General features: G+C 44.2%; 1 protein-coding gene across 1 annotated transcript in view; it reads left to right on the forward strand.

The window, feature by feature from the left end:
• The window catches only part of TARS1 (threonyl-tRNA synthetase 1), a 767,350-nt gene that overhangs the window by 382,078 nt on the left and 358,693 nt on the right, over positions 1-26,579 (forward strand). Inside the window, exon 10 of the mRNA XM_044073446.1 lies at positions 26,218-26,316. Coding sequence (XP_043929381.1) covers positions 26,218-26,316 — 99 coding nt within the window. The remainder of the gene's footprint in view (positions 1-26,217; positions 26,317-26,579) is intronic.

Raw genomic sequence — 26,579 nt, forward strand, 5'->3', positions numbered from 1 at the left:
TTTTTTGCAGGGCCTCATAGCCAATCCTAACTCTTTATAGACCAGCCACCCAACCTTAGCTTTGGGAGTCTACCCAAGTGTAATGACTACAGCAGTGTAACACGAGGAACATAGTACAGTTTTGTACCTACCATAAATGTAGATGTTCGAGTGTTCACACTGCTGCAGTCCAGGTTACCCTCCCACCATCCCCTCTGAACTAGCTGGACTTATCTATACCTTTCTATCCTATACAACCTTTGTGGTGTATTTGCTTGTAACTGAAGGTATTTTTATTTCATATGTATATTTTTTATTAGCAATATATATTGCCTACCTACTTGGGGGCACCTGACATCTGGGGCAAGAAAAACTGAAGAAAATGGCGTTGGATGCATCTTATATACCCCTGTCGCACTGACGTCAGGGAAGAAGCGACAGCAACCGACGCCGGACCAAGACTTTGGAACTCTGGCCGACTGCGGGACCGCCTGACGGCAGGATAACCCAAGTGTAATGACTGCAGCATTGTGAACACTGGAACATCTATATTTATGGTGGGTACAAAACTGTACTTTCCAGAGTATAGGAAGTCTCTGGGACAGGATTCTATCCCTCCAGCATATTCTGTTTATTGTGGTGACAAGGTTTAGGTCCCTAGAGCGTGTAGCTTGGAGGGATTGGGATTTCTTTAGGTGTAGCATATCCAGCAGCTCTGGGTTTGACATAGCTTTATATGTTAGGCAAAGATTACCTCGGAGTAGGTGATGTGCTATGGAGTAAAGCTGGAGTTTTTTGCGATGGTTAGTGTAGGGCATCTGTGTAAGTTCAGTAATCCTCTTTGTGAGGTACTTCTGTGGCCTTTCCAGCTACTGCAGATGTCTTGCGAGGTACATTCCAAAAGGGGCGTTATACTCTATAATGGGTCTAATGAGAGTCTAGTAGAGGGGAACAATGACCTTTTTTTTCCTGGATGAGAGCCCTTTTGTGATGGTGTGCCATGTATAAGGATTTCCTGACTACTGTGGCAATGTGATTATAAAAGAAGAGACTACTGTCCACCTGGGTGCCAAGGTCTCTTATCACACATTTGGAGTTAAGTAGACTGCTGCCTATGTGGTAGTTAATGGGTACAGAGTTTTTGCCAAAGGGGATGACAATGCACTTTTTGGCGTTGAGCTTGAGGCCATGTCTCTGACACCAGGCATCTGTCTCAGTGAGGCCCTTCTGTAGGATGTCCACATCATTTGGGGACTCTACTATGACTCCAAGTTTGCAGTCATCTGCGAACTTTGTTAGCCAAAGTCCTTCTGTGTTAGCCTGTACTTCTGAAAAGTAGATACCAAACAGAAGAGGTCCCAGGACTGAACCCTGTGGTACTCCACTTATCACTGGTTTGAAGTCAGATTTGGAGTCTGCAACCTTTACAGTGTGGGTTCTGTCAGTGAGCCACTTGGCAACCCATCTTGTGACGTAGGGATTTATACTTAGTTTAGTGAGTTTAGCTGTAATTCCAGAATGGGGATGGTGTCAAAAGCCTTGGTGAGGTCAAGGTAGGCTGTGTGAACCACCTTACCCTCGTCTATGGCTTTGGTGACTGCCTAAAAGAAGTTGATCAGGTTCAGGAGGCATGATCTGCCTTTCACAAACCCGAACTGGGTGGGGTCCAGAGTTTAGACGTTACCAATGTCTTTGTTTATAAGTTCCATGGTGATACGTTCCATGGCCTTAAAGACCCTGGTCGTCAGGCTAATATGGCGATAGTTCCTGGGGTCAGTGGTGACTCCCCATTTGTTGAGTGGGATAACTGTTGCTGTGCACCATTCAGTAGGCACATAGCCAGATGTGAGGCTATGATTGAACATGGTTCTTAGATGGGGACCCGGTTCGTTCTGAAGTTTGCATAAAATGCAGCCTGGGATGTTGTCCGGTCTCATGGATGCTGTGTTTTGGCTTTAGAGAGTGCAGCTTTTACCTGTGTAGTTGTGATTACAGGGACTCTGCATTCTTCCTGTATAGATATGGGCCCTTTAGGGGTTGAGAGGAGGGTAAAGTTAGCACTGAACCTATCTGCCAGGATGTTGGCAATATCAGTTGATTCTGTAATTTTCGTGCTATTCTGTTGTAACTCAGAGCAGATCTGGGTGATGTTCTTCATGTTTCACAGTTGCAGTCATCACATTGGTTATCTGCTTGCAGTAGCCCTCAGTCGGCCTGATTATCAAAGTCTTGGGTCCTGCGTCGGTTGCTGTCTCATCTTCCATGACGTCAGGTAGTCAGGGGTATAAAGCATGCAGCCGACGCCATTACATCAGTCTTTCTTGCCGTGTGGTGCCCGAAGCTGAAGCAGTTCACAAGTGCCGGTCGGCCTACTCCTGAAATTTTCATTTTCGAGTTTTAGAACCAAAGTCTTCAACTAAAGCTAAGTACCCTGTTAGGGAAACTTTTTCTTGCTCTAAACTGATGTCAGTAAAAGTCAATAATTATATTTCTTGTGGAAAGCAAATACCTCATAAAGATTTTCATTCATACTGTATTCCTTGCCTAGGCCCTGACCACGACGTACCTCACTGTCAGTTTTGTGCCTTATTTAAACAACAAACTATTCGTTGTCGGTATATTTACGCTTCTAAATATTTCGGTACTCGGTTCAATTATCTAGATAGTCTTCGGTAAGCAACCCAACTACCGACATTCCGAAAAAACGCAAAGATAAAGACAGGCCACCTAGGTCCAAAGCTGTCGACGACACTTCTCCTAAGCTAGTTGCCAGTTCGCCGGTACTCATTGAGGCCCTTTCGCAGCCCCTGATACACATTACATCAGATTCGCAGGCCTTTACTGAGACCCATTCGGAGTCTGGTATGCCGTGAGATGCTTCAACTGTGGAACTTGCGGATGTCTCTACCTTGGATGGGTCCGGAGCCACTGTGTAGGCACACCGGCTTCTGAGGGTGTATTCAGGCCTACTGACTTGCATATTAAACCAACGCCATCTTCTTCTTCAAGGCCTAAAACTCGTACCATGCCTAGAAACCCGATGCCCAGACCGCATGGTTAGGCCTCTATGCCTAAAAAACAAATAATAAGAATGGCTGAAGACCTTATTACTTTAATCGGGGAAGCCAACCTTCCCCCTCTAAGAGACCTAGGACTGATTTTGCTTATGATACTTCTGATCAGGATTCTGAAATTTCTGTGTCCTCTGATGACCAGGATTTACCCTTATCTACCTATGAGAATTCTGATGCAGAGGACTCTATTCCCTCTGCTTCCCCTCCAGAGGATTTCTCTTTTGGTGAAACTTTGCATATTCTTAGGGAGCATTTTCGCTGGAAAAGCCAGGTTACTCTGATTCTAAAAAGAGGCTTCGGGATTTCTTACTCCTGCCCCAATACAGGCCTTAAGCTATCCCGCCTGTACTGGACATTGTTGATGATGCCTTTTCGGAATCTAACTTGGCCCCTGACTCTCTACCCCCTGCTCCCAGAAAGCCTGATAGATATTACAGGGTTCCTGACTCTCACAAGTTTCTTTTTAAAAATCCTACTGCAGATCCTGAGACCATTTCACAGGGACCCAAGGTCAATAAGGCTACTACTGCCAAAAATCCTACCACCTCTGATAGAGATTCCAGGGCACTGGATAGATGGGGTAAGAAGGTATACACTTCTGCAACCTTGGCCATTAGGGCCTTAAACTGCCAGTTTCATATGTTAAAGTATCAGCAGCATATTATTGGATTGCTTAAACTGAAAATGATGTCGATTCCTGACTGTGCTGAAGTTTAGGATTTACAGGATTTAATGCATTCTGCTGAACAAGTTGGAAAGCATACTTTGCAATGTGGTTTTGATTCAGGAGAGGCATCTTGCAGGGCTGCTGTCACTGGGTCTGTACTTAGAAGGCATGCTTGGCTTAAGGACCAATCTTTGCCAGATCATTTTAAAGCAAAATTGCTGGATGCTCCCTTAGATCAGGACTGCCTATTTGGCAACAAAGCAGAAGTACTTAAAAAGATGGAGGAAAAGGCTAAATCTATGCAAACTGTTAAAGATTTCCTACAGGTACAGCCTCCAAGATTTAGTAGGCATTGGCCCTTTAAGAATTGGTCCTTTCCTGCCTCTTCCAGGCCTTCTCAGTCCAAACCCATAACCAACAGAACACCCAGGCTTCAGTCCCAAGGTACGCACAGGACTAAGCAGTGGGGGGCTCCCACTTCCAAATCAGGGAGTAGACAGACTCTCTCATATGGTAAACTGTCTCAATGACTTAACTTTAAAACTTCCAAGCCCTTCCCTACTGTCTGCTCCTTTAGGGGGGAAAGATTGCTCTACAGACAAAAAACTGGGAACTAATTGCCCAGGACAAATGGATTTTAAATAGTTTTCCAAGGATACAGATTTCATTTCCACATGTTACTAACCCCAAATGGTTGGCCAGATCTACCCCCAAATCAGTGGGCAGAGGCTCAAAAGCAAGTACTCTCTCTCTTAAGCATAAGCGCTATTCAAATTGTACCAGAAGAGGAAAAGGGACAAGGTTTCTACTCAAGACTTTTAATGGTACCCAGAAAAGACAACTAATGGCATTCTATCCTGGACCTTTCTATCCTAAACACCGTTTTGGTGATGCCAAAATTCAAGATGCTAACTCTTCACCAGTTGCTTCCTATGCTAGGCAAGGATGCCTGGTTGGCAACACTGGATTTAAAGGAAGCCTACCTGCACATCCAAATCGGGGAATCTTGCAGAAGATACCTACGCTTCAAAGCAGGCTACTTGCACTATCAGTTCTCTGCATTGCCCTTTGGCTTATCTACTGCACCAGGGTATTCACAAAGTGCCTAGTTCCAGTCATTGCATTTTGCAGGCAAAGAAATATTCAAATATACCCATACCTGGACGATTGTCTAATTCAGGCAGAAAGCCAGGACATATTTTGAATCATCTGGCGTTTGTACAAAAGGTGCTAACTTGTCTGGGGTACACCATAAACAAAATGAAATCACTTCTTGTACCCTGTCAACAAATTATATTCCTGGGAGCAAGCTTGAACACAACTTCCCAGATGGCTTTCCTCATGCCAGAGAAACAAATTCATTTGACAGTTTACTTCAAACTAATGGCCACAAAAACCCTGCTATCTGCAAGGCAAATACTTCAAGCCTTAGGGTTCATGGCCTCCTGCATTCTCCTAATTCCATATGCAAGACTGCATGTAAGGAAACTACAATGGTATCTAAAAAGCCTATGTTGTCAACATTCTCAGGATCTAGAAGCAATGATCCCTATCATACCTTGCCTACAGCTAGAGTTCCTTTGGTGGGCAGAGGCCTGCCACCAAAACAAGGGACTACCATTCTCTCTACCCCCTGCTGCCCAAGCCCTAACAACAGACGCATCAGATTATGCATGGGGGGCTCACCTGGCAGGGAAGTGCATTCAGGGCAAATGGAACCCAAGTCAAATGCACCTGCATATCAATCAAAAAGAAATGTTAGCTGTACAGAATGCTCTGACAGCCTTCAAAGACCACATTCTTCCAGGACAATTAATGGTAAGGACGGACAAACACCACTGTTATGTGGTACATAAACAAGCAGGGGGGGCATTCATACCCCCTCTGCAGACTAGCCATGGCTCTGTGGAACACAGTCTTGAGCTACCAAGTGCATCTACAGGCTCAGTTCCTGCCAAGAAAGCTAAATACACTGGCAGATGAACTAAGCAGAAATCTCATGGTCCCAATGAAGTGGAAACTGGAACCAAAGACTTTCAACATGTTGATACACAAATGGGGAGCCCAGATATAGACTTGTTTGCCTCCCCCCAGAACTCCCAATTGGACAAATTTTGCACAAGGACTCCCCACAAACAAGCTTGTCCTTCAACTGGAAAAATCTATCCGTTTATGCCTTTCCTCCTCTGCCTCTCCTCTCCAAAGTACTACTGAAGATCAAACAGGACAAACCAAGGACGATACTGATTGCACCAGACTGGCCACGCCAACACTGGTACCCCCTCTTGCGCAGTGTGTCACTGCTGGCACCATGGCACCTGCCTCAGACCCCTACCCTGCTGTCCCAGCAGGAGGGCCAGATTCTGCATCCTCATCTTCAGACCCTGAACTTGACAGTCTGGCTAATTGCTTGACCTCTCCATTACCATCCCTCAGTAAACAAGTGTTGGATGTCATTTTGGATGCAAGGAGGCCTAGTACTAGAAAATTGTATGCTGAAAAATGGAAAAGATTCTGTTCCTGGAACCAAACTCAAGGGATGGGCACAGCAGTGCCCAATTTACCTTCGATTCTTCAATACTTATCTGAGATGCTTCACAAGGGCCTTTATTCTTCCTCCATCAAAGTTCATGCCTCAGCCATTTCAGCTCATTACAACACAGAACCACTCCTCTTCTCTCATCCACTGCTCAAGCAGTTCCTCAGAGGGGCCAAAAACTTAAGACCACCCAGGAGTGCCCCAACACCAGCCTGGGACCTTAACTTTGCTTTGGAAAAACTCACTTTACCTCCTTTTGAGCCAGCTGCAAGTGCAGAGTTAAAATTCCTTTCTTGGAAAACAGCCTTCCTTTTAGCAATCACTTCAGCAAGAAGGGTATCTGAATTACAGGCCCTTATGGCAGTGGAGCCTTTCATCATCTTTCATGCGGACAGGGTGTCCCTCAGGGACAACCCCTCCTTCATGCCCAAGGTGGTATCCAGTGTGGCTCTTACAGTCCATTCATTCGCCAACCTTCTTTTCTAATCCACAGAACAAAGGGGAACGGATACTGTACTCCTTAGATGTGCACAGAAAACTTAGATTTTACTTGGCCTGGACTAAACCTCAAAGGAAATTTGAACAACTGCGGGTGGCATTTGCTGCAGGGGCAGAGAGGGAAGGCCATTTCAAAGCAATCAATTTCTAAATGGATAGGCCATTGCATTAATTTCTGCTATAAGCACCATGGAAAACCTATCTCACAGGGGATAAGACCACAGTCTACCAGGGCTGCATCTACCTCTACAGCCTTTCTCAGAGGTGTCCCTACCAGGGACATCCCAGAAGCTGCTACCTGGAGTTCTGTGCATACTTTCACCAAGCATTAGCATTTGCCTATTTTTCTCTAAATCCAGAGCTGATTTTGCCACTGCAGTCTTGCAGGGACTTGTAGCTGATCCTAATGCTATCTGAATTCCTCCTCCCATCCTTAGCTTTGGGAATCTACCCAAATGTGATGACTGCAACAGTGAAACACGAAGAACATAGTACAGTTGTGCACACTTGCCATAAATGTAGATATTAGAGTGTATTCACTGTTGCAGTCCTGGTTACCCTCCCTCCAGCCCCCTGACTTCTTTTGGCTATACATCTGTTCTCCTTCACTATGCTTAAAAGCTTTTTGGTGTGTTTGCTTTTTTGTTGGAGGTATAACCTTGCATATTTATATTTAATTGCTTCCCATTAGGGGGGCACCTGACATCTGGGGCAAGAAAAACTGATGTAATGGCGTTGGCTACATGTTTTATACCCCTAACTATCTGACGTCGTAGAAGATGAGACAGCAACCGACGCAGGACCCAAGACTTTGATAATCAGGCCGACTGAGGGCTACTGCAAGCAGATAACCCAAATGTGATGACTGCAACAGTGAATACACTCGAACATCTACATTTATGGTAAGTGTACACAACTGTACTTTGCCATTGAGATTCTTGACATAGCTATAGAATGCTTTGTGGTTGTCCCTAGAATCAATGGTGATTTTGTTTTTGTAGCTAGCTTTGGAGGATCTTATAAGGGATCTCAGCTTCTTACTGAGGCTGACCAGGGAACTCCTCCACTCATGGGATTTTACTGTCTTTTGCAACAGTTTCTTCCTTCTGTTGTGGAGTTTGTTTATGGCAGGAGACCACCAGATTGGCTTCCTTTCTGTGGAGGATAGCGTCTTGGTTCTGTTTGGGATAGCACGATCTATGCACTCGTGTAAGTGCTTATAGAGTGCATTTGTGTAGGATTCAGCAGTCGTAACTATTGTCCATCTGCATGGGTGTCATGAAGTTCGCCACTTCCGTCTTAAGAGGCATGAAGTTGGCTTTGGAGAAATTTTTTACCGTGGTTTCTTTAATGGGGGGTGGGATGTGGATATCTAGGGTGATTAACTTATGGTCGGATCTGACCAATGAGGAGTTGACTTCAGGTGTGGAACACCAGTCACTCATGTTGGCAATGACTAGGTGTAGGATATTGTTGCCCCTGGTGGGGGTGTGAATAAGTTGATCCAGGGCACTGGAATTTATGAATCCCAGAAAGCGTTGAGCGAAGGAGTTGGTACATGAGTAGTTTTCCCAGTTAATGGCGGGGTAGTTGAAATTGCCCATTATTAGGGTGTTTGGTTGAACCCTAATATTTTCCAGTATATCAAGAAAAGAGGAGTGGGAATCCTGGGGCATGGTGGGGGATCTGTAGCAAGCTACAATTTGGATTGCAGTTTTGCCTAGAGTTAGCTGCACTTGGATAACCTCGGATGCATTATGCTGAGCAACTAGCCTGGAGGTATGGATATCCTTGATGAATATGGACACACCTCCGCCTTTGGTGTTCCGGTTCAGGTTAGATGGCCGAAAAGTGTGGTATGAGTTATAGCCTGGTAATGCAGGGGTGCTCTCTGGAGCCTTGAACCAGGTCTCAGTCACTGCACAGATATCGATGTTCTCCATTTTAAGGAGTGCCCCAAGAGAGTGTATTTTGAGATTTAGACTTCTAGCATTGAGTAGCATTACCCTCCGTTTTTGTTTGCCTGTTCTGTTATGATGGTGAATTTATCATTTGAACCTTGCCTAAAAAAGGCACTATATGGGCGGCAAGAGCCTTAGCCAGTATCCGGAATCCCAGGGGTGACATGTGCAGGCCATCTCTGGCAAAGCATCGTGGTCTGTCGACCATGTTGTCCCAGGCAGACAGATACTGAATCCCCTTAGAATGACACCAGAAGCTTAGCAGATTGTTGAAGTCAATCATTTTGTCCTTGTACTGCGGTATCATTCTGGGCGATGGCAGGATGCTACTCAGGGCTAGGTTCATACCTGCCTGGGCTACAAGATCGGAGAGAGCTTCCATGCCTTTTTTCATGTAGTCCAGGGAGGTACGTCTCTAGTCATTCACACCAACATGGTGGTGTAGGTTTAGTGGGACTATGTGATGAGTGTGGTGTGGTGCAAGTGTTTACCTTCTTCCCTTGACTGTCAATTTCAGTCTTGGTTAGAGAGAGCTTTATCTCCATTTTGGCTAGATAAGTGCATCTCTCACAGGTCGTAGTGTTGGGTGGTAGGAGGAGAGGGTTGTCTGTGTATGTGAGGCAATTGCTACATTGCCCCAAGATGCCCAGATTCATCAGATAGGCAAGAGAGAACAGTGGGAGCTGACCCTTGGACATGCCTGATTAAAAAAACTGTTTTCCTCTAGACAAGTCAGGAAAGGGAGTACAAGCGCTGTTTTTCTCTAAGCAAGTGAGGAAAGTAAGTACAAAAATTGTTTTCCTCTAGGTAATGAGGAAGGTGGAGTGCTGCACTAATTTGTAGCTTATTTAGTGCTTACAACAAGTTTTGAACAAGTGCTGAGCACGAATAACCAAATTCAAGTGTTTACTCCAACCTAAAAAGACCTACCCTCCCATTCCTTGATCTGGTTTTTAAACCTGGTGATTTTAGGCTGCCGACCCTTACTGTAAATTGAGCTTTGTAATCTCCTCCATTTCTATATTGCTGTTGATGTCTTGAATTATTTATTTGCCTTTCCTTGTGCTTATTTTGAAAAAAAAAAAAAGCGCATTCTGCCTCTCATTGTCCTAGTGATTTACCTGTTCTGAATTCATTATTTAGCTAGCTGTTGAACATAGTAGTGTATTTTTACACTCTAGAAAGTCAGTGGATTTCCCATCCAGTGGTACTGAGTGTTAGCCTGGTCTTTTAAGGTTGGAGGAAACACTTGAGATTTGTGTGTAGTTTTATTGATTGGAGGACTAATTAATTTGGCTTATCTTGTTTTCAATGCCTTTATAAATTATGTGCAATTGAGTGGCTCTTGGCTCATTTCTACAAAGCAAAGTACTTTTATTGAATAATCACACTTTTATAAGCTGTTTAAAGTACACTACTGTATCTCTGTTTGTGGTAACTTTTCATAACATTTCATAACTTTAAGTTTGTTGGTAGTATTTCACACAGCACACTCCTTTACTGTGCTTTTACATTAGGAGGACCAGGATTATTCATCTTGTGGCAGTAGGCATTTTCCTGGTCTGTCTGAGCTGGGAAGCACACACAAAGGCTTAAGTGTAGTCGTCGTATTGGCCAGAGGGCATAGCCAATATTTTGTATTTCCATTGCTGGTATAAAGTCGGCACATTTACATGGAGCTGTTCACTGTGCCACTGCCCTGTACAGATGCAAACATCTGGAAACATTGCTCATTCTCATTATACTGTGAGAGTTTACTGTGCACCCAGAACTATTGCTGCTCAGGGAGCGTCTGATTTGGTGCTGGGCAGCATCGCTGCTTATGTTAGGTGCAGATTACACCACGTAAGCACACATCCCTCATCCAGTTACAAACACCAACCACTTCTATCCTTTCCAGTACACATGAGGACCTACAACCATGGTTGGGCACTTTCTTGCTATCTCTGCACCCGGCTTGGTAGACGTGGGTATCCTGAGGTAATGTAACATTTGTCTTATGTACACTGACAACCACTTAATTCTCTAACAGACAAATATATTATGTTAAAAGATGTAGTTACACATTGACATTGGAGGCTACACTTTTACATACAGACACAAAAAACAGCAAACAGGTTGTCAGCGACTCACACACACTGTTCAACTGCACCCACAAAGGACCACACACATCGACCCACATATGTGGATGTGCTTGCAAGTAACTTACCCAAACCTGAAAGGTCTCTTGGGAGCAGGCCTCAGAAACTCTGTATGTACACAAACAAGACAATTCCCATCACAACACAAAACCACAGCTCATTGTCTCTCAACTACCAAGCCCATAAGGCTAAACACTCCACAACCCAATATTCTGGTCATAAGAGACTCCATGGTGAGACACACTGATGTCCCTCTTGCCAGGCTGGATAACAGAAAGGTTACAGTTTTCCAGTCAGGGGCCATGATTCACCTGATCTCACAAGCACTCTAGTCACGTACCCCTAAATACCAGTAAGACTCAGTCATAGTCCATTTGGGCGTGAATGACCTGAGATATACCTTTTTGGGCTATATGAAGAGAGAAATGATTGAACTCTCAGAATGCGTGTCACAGGCAGGTATGAGCCTAGCACTGAGCAGCATTTTACCGATTCCAAGGATGTTGGCAAAATACCAACAGAAAATGATCGACTTTAACAAGTTAGCCACTGGTGTCATTCCAAAGGGGTCCAATACTTGTCAGCTTGAGAGGACATGGTTGATAGACCACACTGCCAGGGATGGTATTCACCTGTCGGCTTTCAGACATTGGTCAAAACATTATCCACCCCCGTAGTGCCTCTTTTAGGCATTGCCAGACAGATAAACCTTCCAACATAACAAAAGTTATTCAGGACAAGTTAAAGCTGTTATTGCTCAATGCTGGGGGCCTCAACAAGAAAATGCACTCCCTGGAAGCTCTCCTCCCTCTGGAGAATGCTGACATCTGTGCAGTTATTGAAATATGGTTCAGTACTATGGAAAGCACTCCAGAAATGCTTGGCTATAATGCCTTTCATACATTCTGACCACCCACTGAACATGAAAGAGCTAATGTAAAGGATATGCACACCTCAAGGCTGGTCAAACAATATGAGATGCTTGAGCTACCCCATGTCCAGCTAATCATGGGAAAAATTCATTACTGTATTCTTGCTAGCTACAGGTCCCCCACTATGAACCGGAAAACCCATACATCATACCTGAAGTTACTGGAATCACTAACCATCCAGCCCAGTACCATACTCATGAGTGATTTTTAGCTACCCCTCCATTAATTGGGAGGCATACACGACCACTAGCATGCAGGCCCAAAGATTTTTTTTACTATGTAAATTCAAATGCCCTGGAGCAGCTAGTTTGCACTTCCACTAGGGGGGGCAAATATCCTATATCTGGTACTCACAAATATCAGAGAATGCTGCAAAAACTTTTAAGAACTTCTCTAAGGTAAATTACCTCCTGTTAAGGGACTGTATAGCTAGTTTCCACGCTCCCCCAAATCCAGAAAACACTGAAACCTATGCAGAGGCATAAACAAAAGCCTTGCATGACCATATAAACAACTGGATAAAAATGGCAGTACCAGACTGAAATAAACCCAGGTCAAAATGCAAAAAAAAAACCCAGCCTGATGGACCCGTAGTATTAATAGGTTGTACAACAAAAGAAAGAAAATCCTGTTGAAGTAAGCGGGAATGTGCTCAACAGTGAAATAAGTCCCTCATTAGTGTAAACAAGCGAATCAGGGTACTAGTAAAATCTCTGAAAGTGGAACTTTGAGGTAAAAATAGCCTCCAAAGGTAAAGATAACCATAATCAAATCCAGAAAACACCAAAACCTTTGCAGAGGTATAAACAAAAGCCTTGTATGACCATATAAACAACTGGATAAAAATAGCAGTCCCAGACTGAAATAAACCCAGGTCAAACTGCAAAAAAAAAAAAAAAAACCCAGCCTGATGGACCCCTAGTATTAGGTTTTACAACAAAAGAAAGAACATCCTGTTGAAGTAAGAGGGAATGTGCTCAGCAGAGAAATAAGTCCCTCATTAGTGTAAACAAGTGAATCAGGGTACTAGTAAAAAATCTCTGAAAGTGGATTTTGAGGTAAAAATAGCCTTCAAAGGTAAAGATAACCATAAGGCATTTTTCAGTTATTCTGCACATTGCAAGGTGTTGTCCTTAAGATTGCAGACATGAGTTGTAGATGGCATCAAGAGTACTCAACCAGAAGACATAGCAAATCTGGCCAGCAAATTCAGCTCAAATTTCACCTCCCCATCACCCAGATTTCTTCCCCCCAAAAATACCCTACATCACTCCACCAATTATTAAAGAACAGGTTGGCACTGTGCTGTCTAATGCTAAAAACATATCTTCGGTGGAGTTGTTGCCTCTTAAACAGCATAAATCAGGACTTATAAGGCTCATAAGGATATCTTTTTAACCACAGCCTCCAGACTGGCTTTGTCCAGACAGAGTGGATGATAGCAACAGTCATTCCTCTGTGTAAAGAGGGACCATTTACTGAGCTGGGAAATTACAAACCCATAAGTTTGAATAGTCTTGTATGTAAGGCCATGGAACGAATTATCATGGACCTGATAAGTAATGACATAGAAGACCTCCAAACACTGGACCCAACCCAACTCGGCTTTGTCGAGGGCAAGTCATGCCTACTGAATCTGGTGGACTTCTTTAACAAGGTCACTAAGGCATGGATGACAGTAAAAACAGCACATACAGCCTCTCTTGACCTGGCCAAGGCATTTGACACATTTCCCCACTTGGGTGTTATAAATAAACTCACAAAACTGGGCATAAATCTGTATGTCACCAGGTGGATAGCCAGTTGACTCCCTAACAGGATACGTGGTTAAAGTGGGTAAATCCAGATCCAGCAAGAGGAGAGTTGCTACTGGGACCACTACTATTCATAGTATACTTTCCTGAAGTCAAGGCAAATGTGGAAGGCCTCCAAATGAAAAAAGTTTGCTGATGACTGCAAGCTTGGGCAATCATTGACCCCCCCCCCCCCATGATGCGTCTGTACCTGTATAGCAAACTGTATTTTAGAACCAGAACCATGGCCTAAGACTAAATGCAAAAAACCCTCATCATACGCTTTGGGAAGTCAAATACCATTGCAAATTACAACATCAGTAGCATACCCCTTAGAGAGATTCAGAGATGAGAGATCTAGGCACGCAGATGGCCTGAAGTTTGACTGCCATATGTCCACAGTGGTGAGGAAATCTTTTCGTGTAGCACAACTTGTAAGTTAAGGTGTGCCATCCAGATCCAAGGAAATTATTGTCTCACTGTACTCAGCCCTCATTAGCCCAATAATAGAGTACAATGCACCATTTGGCATGTACTTGGCTAGGCACTTAGCAGCTGGAGCGACCTCAGAGGTTCCACACAAAGATGTGAGGATAGACTGATAGCTCTGTACCTTTACTGTGTCAACTACCAACTAGTAAGGGGTTGACATATGCCTCACCTGCAAGGTGCTCAAAAATCCAGCCCTAATGGAGTTGCTACACATCTGCAAATCAAACAGCATGAGGATAACCTGATCTAGGGATCTAAACTTAAGTCAGCGACTGAAACAAAACGCCCTGAAGAGACAGATATATGTCTCTGAGATCGTCCTTTCTTTGGAACAGGCTTCCTATTCTCATTAAGTAGAGCCCTTCTATGGCCATCTTCAAATGCAGTGTGAATCAATGGATGGGGGAATCACAAATTCACACCTGGGGTAGTGCTTATGTCGCTTATAGACAAGGGCAATCTGTAAGATACTCAGTATATATATAGGCACAAATCTATTCCATCTTCTTGCCCCTGGGGACAATATATTGGGAAAAAATCTGGTTATATTGGCTAGGCTTGAAAGGGCCGTTAAGCCGTTAGCCTATTAATCTCCTATGAACCTGTGAATGTGGCATGTAGATGCATGGGCTATAGTAGGTCAGCCGGATATATAGTAATAAAGTGACCTACATTCTGTATATATATATATATATATATATATATATATATATATATATATTTTTTTTTTTTTTTTTTAACTAAAATTTGGTTTGGAAAAAAATGCTTGCAACATAGCTACAGATACATAGTGAGAAAACTTAACAGCCCTAATTGAAGCATGTGTGAGAAGCAAGCATAATCGGATCATTCATTGTAAGACAATAGTTCTGTAGATAATGTTCCAGAGAAGTATAGTGTACACTTTAGTTGCAGGTGAGATATAGGGATCTTTTGACTCTTGTGGCAGTCTGTGAAAAGGTAACAGCACTTGAGGCAAGGGCAATTCACACTGCTTATCTTTTTCTTGCTGAGGCATTTGGCCATATCTCATGTAGCTTAATAAGTTAGTAGCATTAAACTCGTATGCAGTTCAGCAGCAAAACACTGGTTAAACTGCAGGACATTACATGTAAATGTTGGAGCGGGGTTACATGTTCATCGTGTTACCCTGCTGCAGTCATCACACTTGGGTTATCCTGTCGTCAGGCGGTCCTGCAGTCGGCCAGAATTCCAAAGTCTTGGTCCGGCATCGGTTGTTGTCACTTCTTCCCTGACGTCAATGTGCCAGGGGTATATATATTGCAACAGACGCCATTTTCTTCAGTCTTTCTTGCCACGCGGTGCCCGAAGCAGAAGCAGTTCGCAAGTGCCGGTCGACTGACTCCTTAGATTTTCTAATTCGAATTTCAGACCGAAGTCTTCTATAGAGCTAAGTACACCATTGGGGAAACTTTTCTTGCCTCAGACCGATGTCAGAAAAAGTTAACAATTGTATTTCTTGTGGGAAGCAAATACCTCATAAGGATTTTCATTCTTATTGCATACCTTGCCTAGGCCCAGACCACGACGTCACTAGTTGTCATTTTTTTGCTAGGTTTAATAAACGTACTATTAAAAGACACTTTGATTTTGCACGACACTACTTCGGTAGAAAATTTAATTACAGTATGCTGTCGGAGCAACCGACTACTGGCGTGCACAAAAAACGCAAGGATAAGGACAGACAGCCCAGGCCTAAGCCAGATTCCGAGACCTCGGCTGGTCCGGTCTCCGGTTCTCCGGTCCTCAGTGAGGCTCCGACTCAGCCCCTGACTACCGCAGATTTGGAACCCGAGACCGCTTCGGATCTTTTGACAGAATGTACCAGGCCGACGCAACCATTTTGTTCAGGCCCTACCGACGACTTTGCTGATAGAGATGCCGGTGCTGCTGAAACGCCTTCGGTTTCTGAAGGCGTTTTCAGACCAACGACGCTTACCATTAAAACATATCCTAAGACGAAGACTCCTATTAAATCTGAAAGGACTGCATTTCAGTCCCCTGTTCAAGGCCCCATGCCTAAGAAACAGATGCTCAAAATGGCTGAAGATTTGATCTCTTTGATCAGGGGTTCCCAGCCTCCTCCTGACAAAAGACCTAGACAAGAGGAGGATTATGCATCCTCTGAACAAGTGTCCATTTCTTCAGCCTCTTCTGAAGACCAAGATTACTCCTCCTCTCCTTATGAAGATTCTGATGCTGAGGATTCCATTCCCTCAGCTTCTCCTCCTGAAGACTATTCCTTTGGGGAAACTTTACACACTATGAGGGAACATTTCCACTGGGAAGGTCAGGACTACTCTGACTCGAAGAAAAGGCTCAGAGAGTTTCTTTTACTCCCCCAGCATAGACCACTTGCCATCCCACCCGTGTTAGACATTGTGGATGATGTTTACTTAGAATCCAGTTTGAACCCAGACTCTTTACCACCTGCTCCGGCCAAGCCTGACAGATACTACAGAGTGCCTGATTCCCATAAATTTCTATATAAAAGTCCTGTTGCTGACCCAGAGACAATCTCCCAGGGTCCCAAAGGGGCTAAGTCTTCTATGGCTAAAAATCCTGTACCCTCTGAAAGGGATTCCAGAGCACTGGACATATGGGGGAAAAAGGTTTACACCTCAGCCACTCTAGCTATGAGGGCACTAAATTGCCAATTTCACATGCTTAAGTATCAGCAATTTCTAATCTCACAGTTAAAGCAAAGAATCACCACTCTCCCTCAACAGTCTGAATTGAAAGAAATGCAGGATCTGTTGCATGCAACTGAACAGGTGGGCAAACACACCTTACAATGTGGGTTTGATTCTCTGGAGGCCTCCTGCAGAGCAGCTGTCACTGGGACTGTTCTACGTAGACATGCTTGGTTAAAGGAACAAACTCTTCCTGATCATGTTAAAGCAAAGCTTCTAGATGCTCCCTTACAGCAGGATGTTCTTTTTGGAGTTAAAGCAGAAGTCGTCTTAAAGAAAATGGAGGATAAGGCAAAATCTATGCAGACAGTCAAAGATTTCCTACAAGTACAGCCCCCTCGCTTCAGCAGAAACTGGCCAACAAAAAATTGGTCCTTTCCGGCTACTGACAGACCACAGAGGGGTAAATACAGACGTCCAAGAGGCAGAGGACAGAGGACAACCACAAGCCCAGTATAAACCTCGACAATGGGGCACTGCAACACAGAAGGGAGGAGAAGACAGGTCCCAACCTACCAGAAGGCAAACTCAATGACTTGCACCTCATCTGGCCAAGCAACACTCTCTTGGCAGCCCCCTTGGGAGGAAAACTCGCACTTTTTTCAGACAACTGGCACATTGTCACAAAGGACAAATGGGTCCTAGACATAATTTCACGAGGATACAGATTCCATTTTCACACCTTTCCAATGAAAAGAGGAATGCCAAACCTGCCACAAAATCAATGGGCAGAGGCACAAAAACAAATTACAGCTCTCATGGACATGAGCGCCATTCAGCTAGTACCTACTCGAGAGCAAGGCCAAGAATTTTACTCAAGACTCTTTCTAGTTCCCAGAAAGGACAATGCCTGGGGACCAATTCTGGACCTTTCAATTCTAAACACCTTCTTACAAGTACCCAAATTCAAGATGCTAACACTACAGCAGCTTCTTCCCATGTTGGGCAAGAAAGCATGGCTAGTAATGATGGACCTCAAAGAGGCATACCAGCATGTCCCTATCAGACAAAGTTGCAGAAGATACCTCCGTTTCATTGCAGGTTCAACCCATTACCAATTCTCTGCACTGCCCTTTGGCTTATCTACTGCGCCCAGGGTCTTCACAAAATGCCTGGCACCAGTAATTGCATACTGCACTGTAGTGGCAGAACAGGTAGCTTACATCCTTCTAAGTTGGGAACTGCTGATTGATGGCTCAGTGTCTGTTATTCTAAAAGTGTATTAATTCTGGTTTAAGCACTTGGGCTTCAGGCCAGTTATTTTGCATTAAAAGGGTTTGTGGTCTGCACTCTTGTGGGAGGAGAGGGTGGACTCTGCCCTTCTGAGCTGGGAATTTCTGGTTAAAGGCTTATAGTGCCTGCATATTTGAACTGCTTCTTACTGAAATTGGTACACCTTGTTTGCTGTAGCGTAGACTAGATCCAGGCCTGCTGAATCTAGCTTTGTTTGTATAACTTGAGCACTAATCCAGGCATTCTTTAAAGTATTCAATTGTATTTACTACTGCTTGGTAGTAACTTGATTAAAGTGTAGCTATCATTCTAAGTCTTTCGGATTAAGCACTTGGGATTCAGACCAGTTGTTTTACATTAGGAAGGTTTGTGGCCTGCACTGTGGTGGCAGGACAGGTAGCTTACATCCTTCTAAGTTGGGAACTGCTGATTGAGGGCTCAGTGTCTGTTATTCTAAAAGTGTATTAGTTCTGGTTTAAGCACTTGGGCTTCAGGCCAGTTATTTTACATTAAGAAGGTTAATTAAGTGGTCTGCACTCTTGTGGGAGGAGAGGCTGGACTCTGCCCTTCTGAGCTGGGAATTTCTGGTTAAAGGCTTATAGTCCCTGCATATTTCAACAGTTTCTTACTGAAACTGGTACACCTTGTTTGCTGTAGCATAGACTAGATCCAGGCCTGCTGAATCTAGCTTTGTTTGTATGCTTGTTGTTTGTTTGCTTGTTATTTCCCTGAAACGCTAATACCACCTAAAACGTGGCTTTTCAGTGCTTCTGTGGATCCCTAGTGATCTCTGCATTGCTTACTGTACTTATTTCCTTGTTTCACTTAAAAGAAAGTTACTATTTGTCATTTTTGCATTTAAGTTACCTGTAACACATTGCATTTAAGTTACCTGGCACTTGCTCACTAAAGCAATTATATAAGTCAGCACTAAAAAATTAAAAGCACTGCACCCTCACAAACTCCCCTTGAGTACCTTGTTCCCCATTGGCCCTTTTTTTTCAATTATAAAGGAATTCCCAATACTATTCTAGCATGACCAAAGGTCAGTTGTCAATCTCCTCTCCGGTCCAGCTGATGTATCTGGGAATCTTGAGGCAATGTTACAACTGCCTCATGTACACAGACAACCCTCTCCTCCTCCCAACAAATTCCAACACATGTGAGAGATGCATCCATTTAGCCAAACTGGAGGCTAAGCTCTCTCAACTCAGTACTGGCGTAACCAGTCAGGAGGAGAAGGAAACCACACACACTACAATTCCAGTCTCACATAGACCTACCATGACAGCAAACCAAACACATAAACACACAAAAACATACTCGGAGGCTCTAAATAAAAATCTGCCTAAGCAGCAGAGACCTCCAAAAGCAGACACCCAAGCAACCGCTACCCCAAAACAAAACACGTGCAACACATAGCTCACAAAGCCAGTGTGCCGAACAGTCACAGCCCGTAAGGCTAAACAACACACCTGATACACTTGTAATAGGTGACTCTATCGTCAGGCACACTGACGCCCCGCCACCAGGCTGAACAAGGAGAAGGTCACGGTGAGCTGCCTGTCGGGCGCTAGGATCCGCCACATAACACAAGCACTCAGGTCACTCCAAGGCAAGTACAAATATGACTCAGTCATTGTCCATGCTGGTGTGAATGACCTGAGATGTACCTCCCTGGACTACATGAAAAGAGACATAGAGGAGCTCTCTGAGCATGTGGCCCAGGCCGGTATGACCCTGACCTTGAGTAGCATCTTACCCTCACCAAGAATGATGCCACAATATGAAGACAAGATGATCAATTTCAACAATTGGCTTAAGTATTGGTGTCATTCAAAGGGGATCTAATGCCTGTCAGCCTGGGATGACATGCTCAACAAGCCACGATGCTTCGCTAGGGACGGATTGCACCTGTCACCCCTGGGCTTTCGGATATTGGCAAAGGCTCTTGCTACCCCCATAGTGCCTTTTTTAGGCAAGGCTCAAAAGACAAACCCACCTCCATAGGTATCACAAGGGATAAGAAACTAAGAGTAATGCTACTCAACGCCAGAAGTCTAAACCTCAAGATGCACGCACTCGAAACTCTCCTTAGCATGGAGAACATCGATATCTGTGCAGTAACAAAAACCTGGTTCAAGGCTCCCGAGAGCACCCCAGCACTACCAGGTTATACCTCATACCATGCTTTTTGCCCCCAAAACTTGGACCGAACCACAAAAGGAAGGGAGTATCAATATTTGTCAAAGATACCCACACCTCCAGGTTGGTGGCACAGCACAAAGCATCAGAGACTATCCATGTGCAACTAACAGTGGGTAAAACTGCCTTCCAGTTTATAGCCTGCTACAGACCACCCTCCCAAACCCAGGAACCCCACTTGGCCTTCCTGAGAACACTGGAAAATATGAAGGTCTCTCCAAACACCATTATATTCGGCGACTTCAACTACCCAAACATAGACTGGGAGCATTACTCTAGCTCCAACACCCTAGCCCAAAGGTTCCTAGAATTTATAAACTCAAATGCTATGGAACATCTTGTTACCACTCACACAAGTGGGGAAAACATACTGGACCTGATCATCACCAACATGGGGACTCTATGCTCCAGACCAGAAGTGTATCCCTCACTGGTAAGATCAAACCATAAACTAATCTCACTGGATATTCACATCCTGACCCCACCTCCTGCCCAGAAAACCACAGTGAAAAACTTCTCTAAAGCAAATTTCACACTCCTCAAAACCGAGGTGGAATCCTTCAAAGCCCCCGGGCCTGTGGAAAATACGGCCCAGACCGCAGAATCCTTTATAAATGCATTCTATGAACACCTTCAGGAATGCATGGATCATGCAATCCCAAATAAAACCATGACCCAATCCTCCAAAGGCAGACGTCCTGTCTGGTGGACCCCAGCCATAAACAAACTATACAATAGAAGGAGGAAGCTACTAAATGATAGAGCAAAATCCCAAAAAGGAAAGGCATGTCTGATCAGTATTAGCAAAAAACTACGGGCACTCATAAAATCATCTAAGGCCAGCTTCGAGAGAAAAATTGCACAGGACACTAAGGATAATCACAAGGCTTTCTTTAGTTATGTTAGGAACCTGGGTGGGAATTCCCAGATATGCTCAGAATTAGTCCAAAATGACAAAAAATACACAGAACCCACAGACATTGCCAAGATCCTAGCTGACAGGTTCAGCGCAAACTCCCCCCCCCTCCCCACCAAAAGGGCAAATATCTATTCCAGCAGAGTGCTGCCCCCCTGACATCTCAGATGCTCAGGTAAGAGCCGCCCTCTCCAAAGCAAAAAACACAGCATCAATGGAACCAGATGGTGTCCCGGGCTGCGTCCTACATGAACTCCAAGAAGAGCTAAACCCAAACATAAAACTACTGTTCAATCTCAGCCTTAGTACAGGATATGTACCCAAAGAGTGGCGTACAGCAACAGTGGTCCCTCTCCACAAAGGTGGTGCCTCAACGGATCCTGGAAACTATCGCCCCATAAGCCTGACTAGCTTGGTCTGCAAAGCTATGGAAAGGATCATCATGGACCTCATAAATAAAGATATTGGGGACCTACAGACACTGGATCCTACCCAGTTCGGCTTTGTTAAGGGCAGATCCTGCCTCTTAAATCTGGTTGATTTCTTTGAAACAGTCACCAAGGCCATTGATGAGGGGAAGGTGGTCCACACAGCCTACCTGGACCTCGCAAAAGCCTTCGATACAATACCCCACTCGGGCATTATAGATAAGCTCACCAGTTTAAATGTAAACCCCTATGTCACTAGAAGGGTTGCAAACTGGCTCAAGGACAGAACCCACATGGTTAGAATTGCTGGAGCCATGTCAGACTCCAAACCAGTTACAAGTGGCATCCCACAAGGCTCAGTCCTGGGACCTCTCTTGTTCGGTATATATTTCTCGGAGGTACAGGCCAACACGGAAGGACTGTGGCTGACCAAGTTCACAGATGACTGCAAACTGGGTGCCATAATCGACTCTCCAGCCGACACAAGCATCCTCCAAAAGGGCCTCATAGAAACAGACAACTGGTGCCAGAGCCATGGCCTCAAGCTAAACGCCAAAAGTGTATAGTCATCCCTTTGGCAAAACAAAGTGCCCACAAATTACCACATAGGTGGTAATCCATTAAGTACAGAAGAAGTAATTAGGGACCTGGGGACCCAAGTTGATAGCAGTCTCTCATTTGACAACCACGTGGCCAAAGTGGTTAGAAAAACATTTTATATAACCCACCTAATCATGAAGGGATTCACATCTAGATCAGGGGAGGTCATCGTGCCTCTTTACTCATCCCTCATCAGGCCCATAATTGAGTACAATGCCCTTTTGGGATGTACCTTACCAGACACCTGCAGCAACTGGAAAGACCCCAAAAGTACCTCACCAAGAGGATCAAAGGGCTCAAACAGATGCCATATGCTGCCCGGTTAAAGAAACTCCAGCTCTACTCAGTGGCATACCGCCTGTTCAGGGGCGATCTGTGCCTGACGTATAAAGCCATGTCCAACCCGGAATTAATGGACATGCTGCACCTCAGAAAATCCAAATCCCATCGAGCTACGCGCTCGAGAGACTTGAATCTCAGCACTGAAATAAATAGGACATGCTGGAGGGACAGATTCATAACCCAGAGGCTCCCTTCACTCTGGAATAAAATCCCAGTCCAGGTTAGGCAGAGTCCCACTTTGACTCTCTTCAAGAGGAATCGTGATGGGAGATAGTAGGTTTAACCCGGGTATCACTTCTGTGTCACTGTTAGAGAGAGGCACAGTATACTAACCTCGAAAAAGGGCATAGCAAAATTAATTAAAATGGGTGGCGAAAGCCAAACACATTCTGGCTAGGCTTATAAATGCCCTAGGGCAGATAGCCTAGTATGAACCTATGATCCTAAGAGGAATTCAAATATACCCATACCTGGACGACTGCCTCATCCAAGCAGAAAGCAAAGACATCCTCTTACAACATCTGGCTTTTGTAAAACATCTTCTAAGTTGCCTAGGGTACACAGTAAACGAAAAGAAATCAAAACTAGTACCCTCACAAAATATGACATTCCTGGGTGCCAGCTTGAATACAACGGCCCAGAAGGCTTATCTGACGCCAGACAAACAACTTCATCTGACTCAATATTTCAAAACAATGGCAACAAAGACCCAACTACCTGCAAAAAAAATTCTGCAGGCCTTGGGCTTCATGGCATCTTGCATACTACTAATACCATTTGCAAAGCTGCATATGAGGAAATTACAGTGGTACCTAAAAAGCGTATGGTCTCAACACAGCCACAGCTTGGACACAATGATATCTCTCATTCCCTGCCTACAACAGGAGTTTCTATGGTGGTCACAGGCATGTCACCTCAACAAGGGTCAGCCTTTCACCTTGCCCCCAGCCAGGCAAACTATGACAACAGATGCATCGGACTACGCCTGGGGGGCACATATGGCAGGACAGTGCGTTCAAGGCGTATGGACTGCAGATCAAAGGAATCTGCACATCAATCAAAAAGAGATGCTAGCTGTACAGAATGCTCTGACAGCCTTCAAGAACCTATTGCAACCAGGACAACTTACAATAAGGACGGACAACACCACAGTAATGTGGTACATAAACAAACAAGGGGGTACGCACTCCTACCCTCTATGCAGGCAAGCAATGACCTTGTGGAACACAGCTCTGGCTTTCCAAGTTCAGTTACAAGCTCAATTCCTGCCAGGAAAAAGAACACATTGGCAGACGAACTCAGCAGAAACATCATGGATCTCCACGAGTGGAAACTGGATCCACAAGTATTTGCAATGATAACTCAAAAATGGGGCCTTCCCGACATAGACCTGTTTGCCAGTCCTCAAAACTATCAACTAACAAAATTTTATACAAGGACACTGCACCACCAAGCTTGGAAAGTGGACACACTCTCATTCAGTTGGAAAAACCTGACAGTATATGCCTTCCCTCCATTGCCTCTCCTCACAAAGGTGCTTTTGAAAGTCAGAAAGGAGAGACCACGACTGATACTCATAGCCCCAGATTGGCCACGCCAGCACTGGTACCCACTCTTGAGGAATATGGCCCAGGGCCCACCTTGGATTTTACCACAAATTGCCCATTTGCTCACACAGCAAAACAATCAGATTCTTCACAGCCAGCTCAAAACCTTAAATCTGGCTGCATGGCAAATAACCTAAGCATCCAGCCAGCTCCTCTTTCCCAAGCAGTTATGGATGTTATTCTGTAAGCTAGGAGGCCCAGCACCAGGAAGGCCTATTCGGACAAATGGAAAAGGTTTTGTGCCTGGAACCAAGCTAAAGACCAAGACACACTTCATCCTCACATGCCTCAGAGTCTACAGTACTTAACTGAGATGTTGCACAAAGGACTTTCTTTTTCTTCCATTAAAATCCATGCATCAGCTATTTCAGCCCACTGCAACACGGATCTACCCTTATTTTCGCATCCACTTCTAAGACAGTTCCTCAGAGGGGCAAAAAACATTAGACCCCCCAGGAGAGCACCTACACCAACATGGGACCTCAATTTTGTTCTGGAAAAACTTACGCTACCTCCCTTTGAACCAGCTTTCTCAGCAGATCTACAGTTTCTATCATGGAAGACTGCCCTGCTGCTAGCAATAACTTCAGCTAGAAGAGTCTCAGAGCTACAGGCACTAATGGCAGTGGAACCTTTCCTCATTTCCCATCCAGACAGAGTTTCTCTACGAACTAATCCTTCCTTCATGCCTAAGGTATTTTCCAGTGTGATTTTAAATCAAACCATCCACTTACCCACCTTCTTCCCAAATCCACAGAACAAAGGAGAAAGACTCCTGCATTCCTTGGGCATTCACAGGCAACTTCATTACTACTTGGATAAAACTAAGGTTTTCAGAAAATCTGACCAGCTCTTTGTATCCTATGCTACAGCTTCACAAGGGAAGGCTATATCAAAACAAACCATTTCCAAATGGATAGGACATTGCATTCGGTTTTGCTGTACCCATCATGGAAAACCAGTTCCTGCTACCATTAGGCCCCACTCTACCAGGGCAACAGCTACATCTACAGTCTTCCTCAGGGGGGTTCCAACCAAGGAGATTTTGGAAGCTGCATCTTGGAGTTCAGTACACACCTTTACCAAACACTATCACTTACCACTTTACTCTAAGACTAGAACTGGCTTTGCCACTGCAGTTCTGCAGGGCCTTCTAGCCTCCAATAACCCTCTATGATTCCTCCACCCTTCCTTAGCTTTGGGATTCAACCCAAGTGTGATGACTGCAGCAGGGTAACACGATGAACATAGTACAGTTTTGTACCTACCATAAATGTAGATGTTCGAGTGTTCACCCTGCTGCAGTCCAGGTTACCCTCCCTCCATCCCCTCTGAACTAGCTGGCTAAAATCTCTGCAATACCTTCCTGATGTATTTGCTTATAGCTGGAGGGATTTTGTGTTTTTGCAAAATTTACTCAATATGGTACTAATTAATGACCACCATTTTGGGGGCACCTGACATCTGGGTCAAGAAAAACTGAAGAAAATAGCGTTGGTTGCAATATATATACCCCTGGCGCACTGACGTCAGGGAAGAAGTGACAACAACCGACGCCCGACCAAGACTTTGGAATTCCGGCCGACTGCGGGACCGCCTGACGACAGGATAACCCAAGTTTGATGACTGCAGCAGGGTGAACACTCGAACATCTACATTTATGGTAGGTACAAAACTGTACTTTTTCTATTCCAGCAGGGGTTACCAATGGTGTCCAGTAAGGCTTTCTTCTAGGGCTACTTCTTTTGTAGTGTTTTTCTCTGGTATAAAGTGAGAACCTGATATGCTGACAATTACAGACTGCATGGTATAATAGAGAAGCTGTAATCTTTTGTCCATGAAAGGGAATTTTAATAAGCTCTACTTGGCTTATTGCCTTTTGATCCTTTCCAGAAAAAGTAAGTAGGAAAGTGAATGAATTTGATGCATTTCTTTTAGACTACTTGATTACTGAAGGAATTGTGTGTTTGTATTCGTAATGCTGTTAAAAATATAAACCCAAAGACCCTAAATCCATATAATTCTAGTCAGATAATTTGATAGCTGAATTTTACTTGTTTAAGGAAATTTATACTTTTTTGATATTTTTTCCACAGGAACAAGACTTGTATTTCTTCCATGACCTGAGTCCTGGAAGCTGTTTCTTCTTGCCTAAAGGCGCCTACATATACAACACTCTCATTGAATTCATTAGGGTATGTATACCATGTATATTTTTTTAGTTTTAAAGCAGAGAGCATAGCTGTAATGGCATGTATTTAAAGGCATGTTAGAAATAACTGTTCAGTAAACTGAAAGCATTCTATATGACCCAAGAAAAGGAAATGATTTGATAATGATTCATTGTACTATTAATATATCATTTTCCTTTTTTTCTTGTTTGTTTTATTCTTTTTTTTTTTGCAAAGGATCACAGCTGTGCTTCTGAATTTTTTTCCATGGTTAATATGGGTTGTAG

The sequence above is a fragment of the Protopterus annectens genome, chromosome 1.part1, assembly GCF_019279795.1.
Source record: "Protopterus annectens isolate FY-2018-M chromosome 1.part1, PAN1.0, whole genome shotgun sequence".
NCBI lineage: Eukaryota > Metazoa > Chordata > Ceratodontiformes > Protopteridae > Protopterus > Protopterus annectens.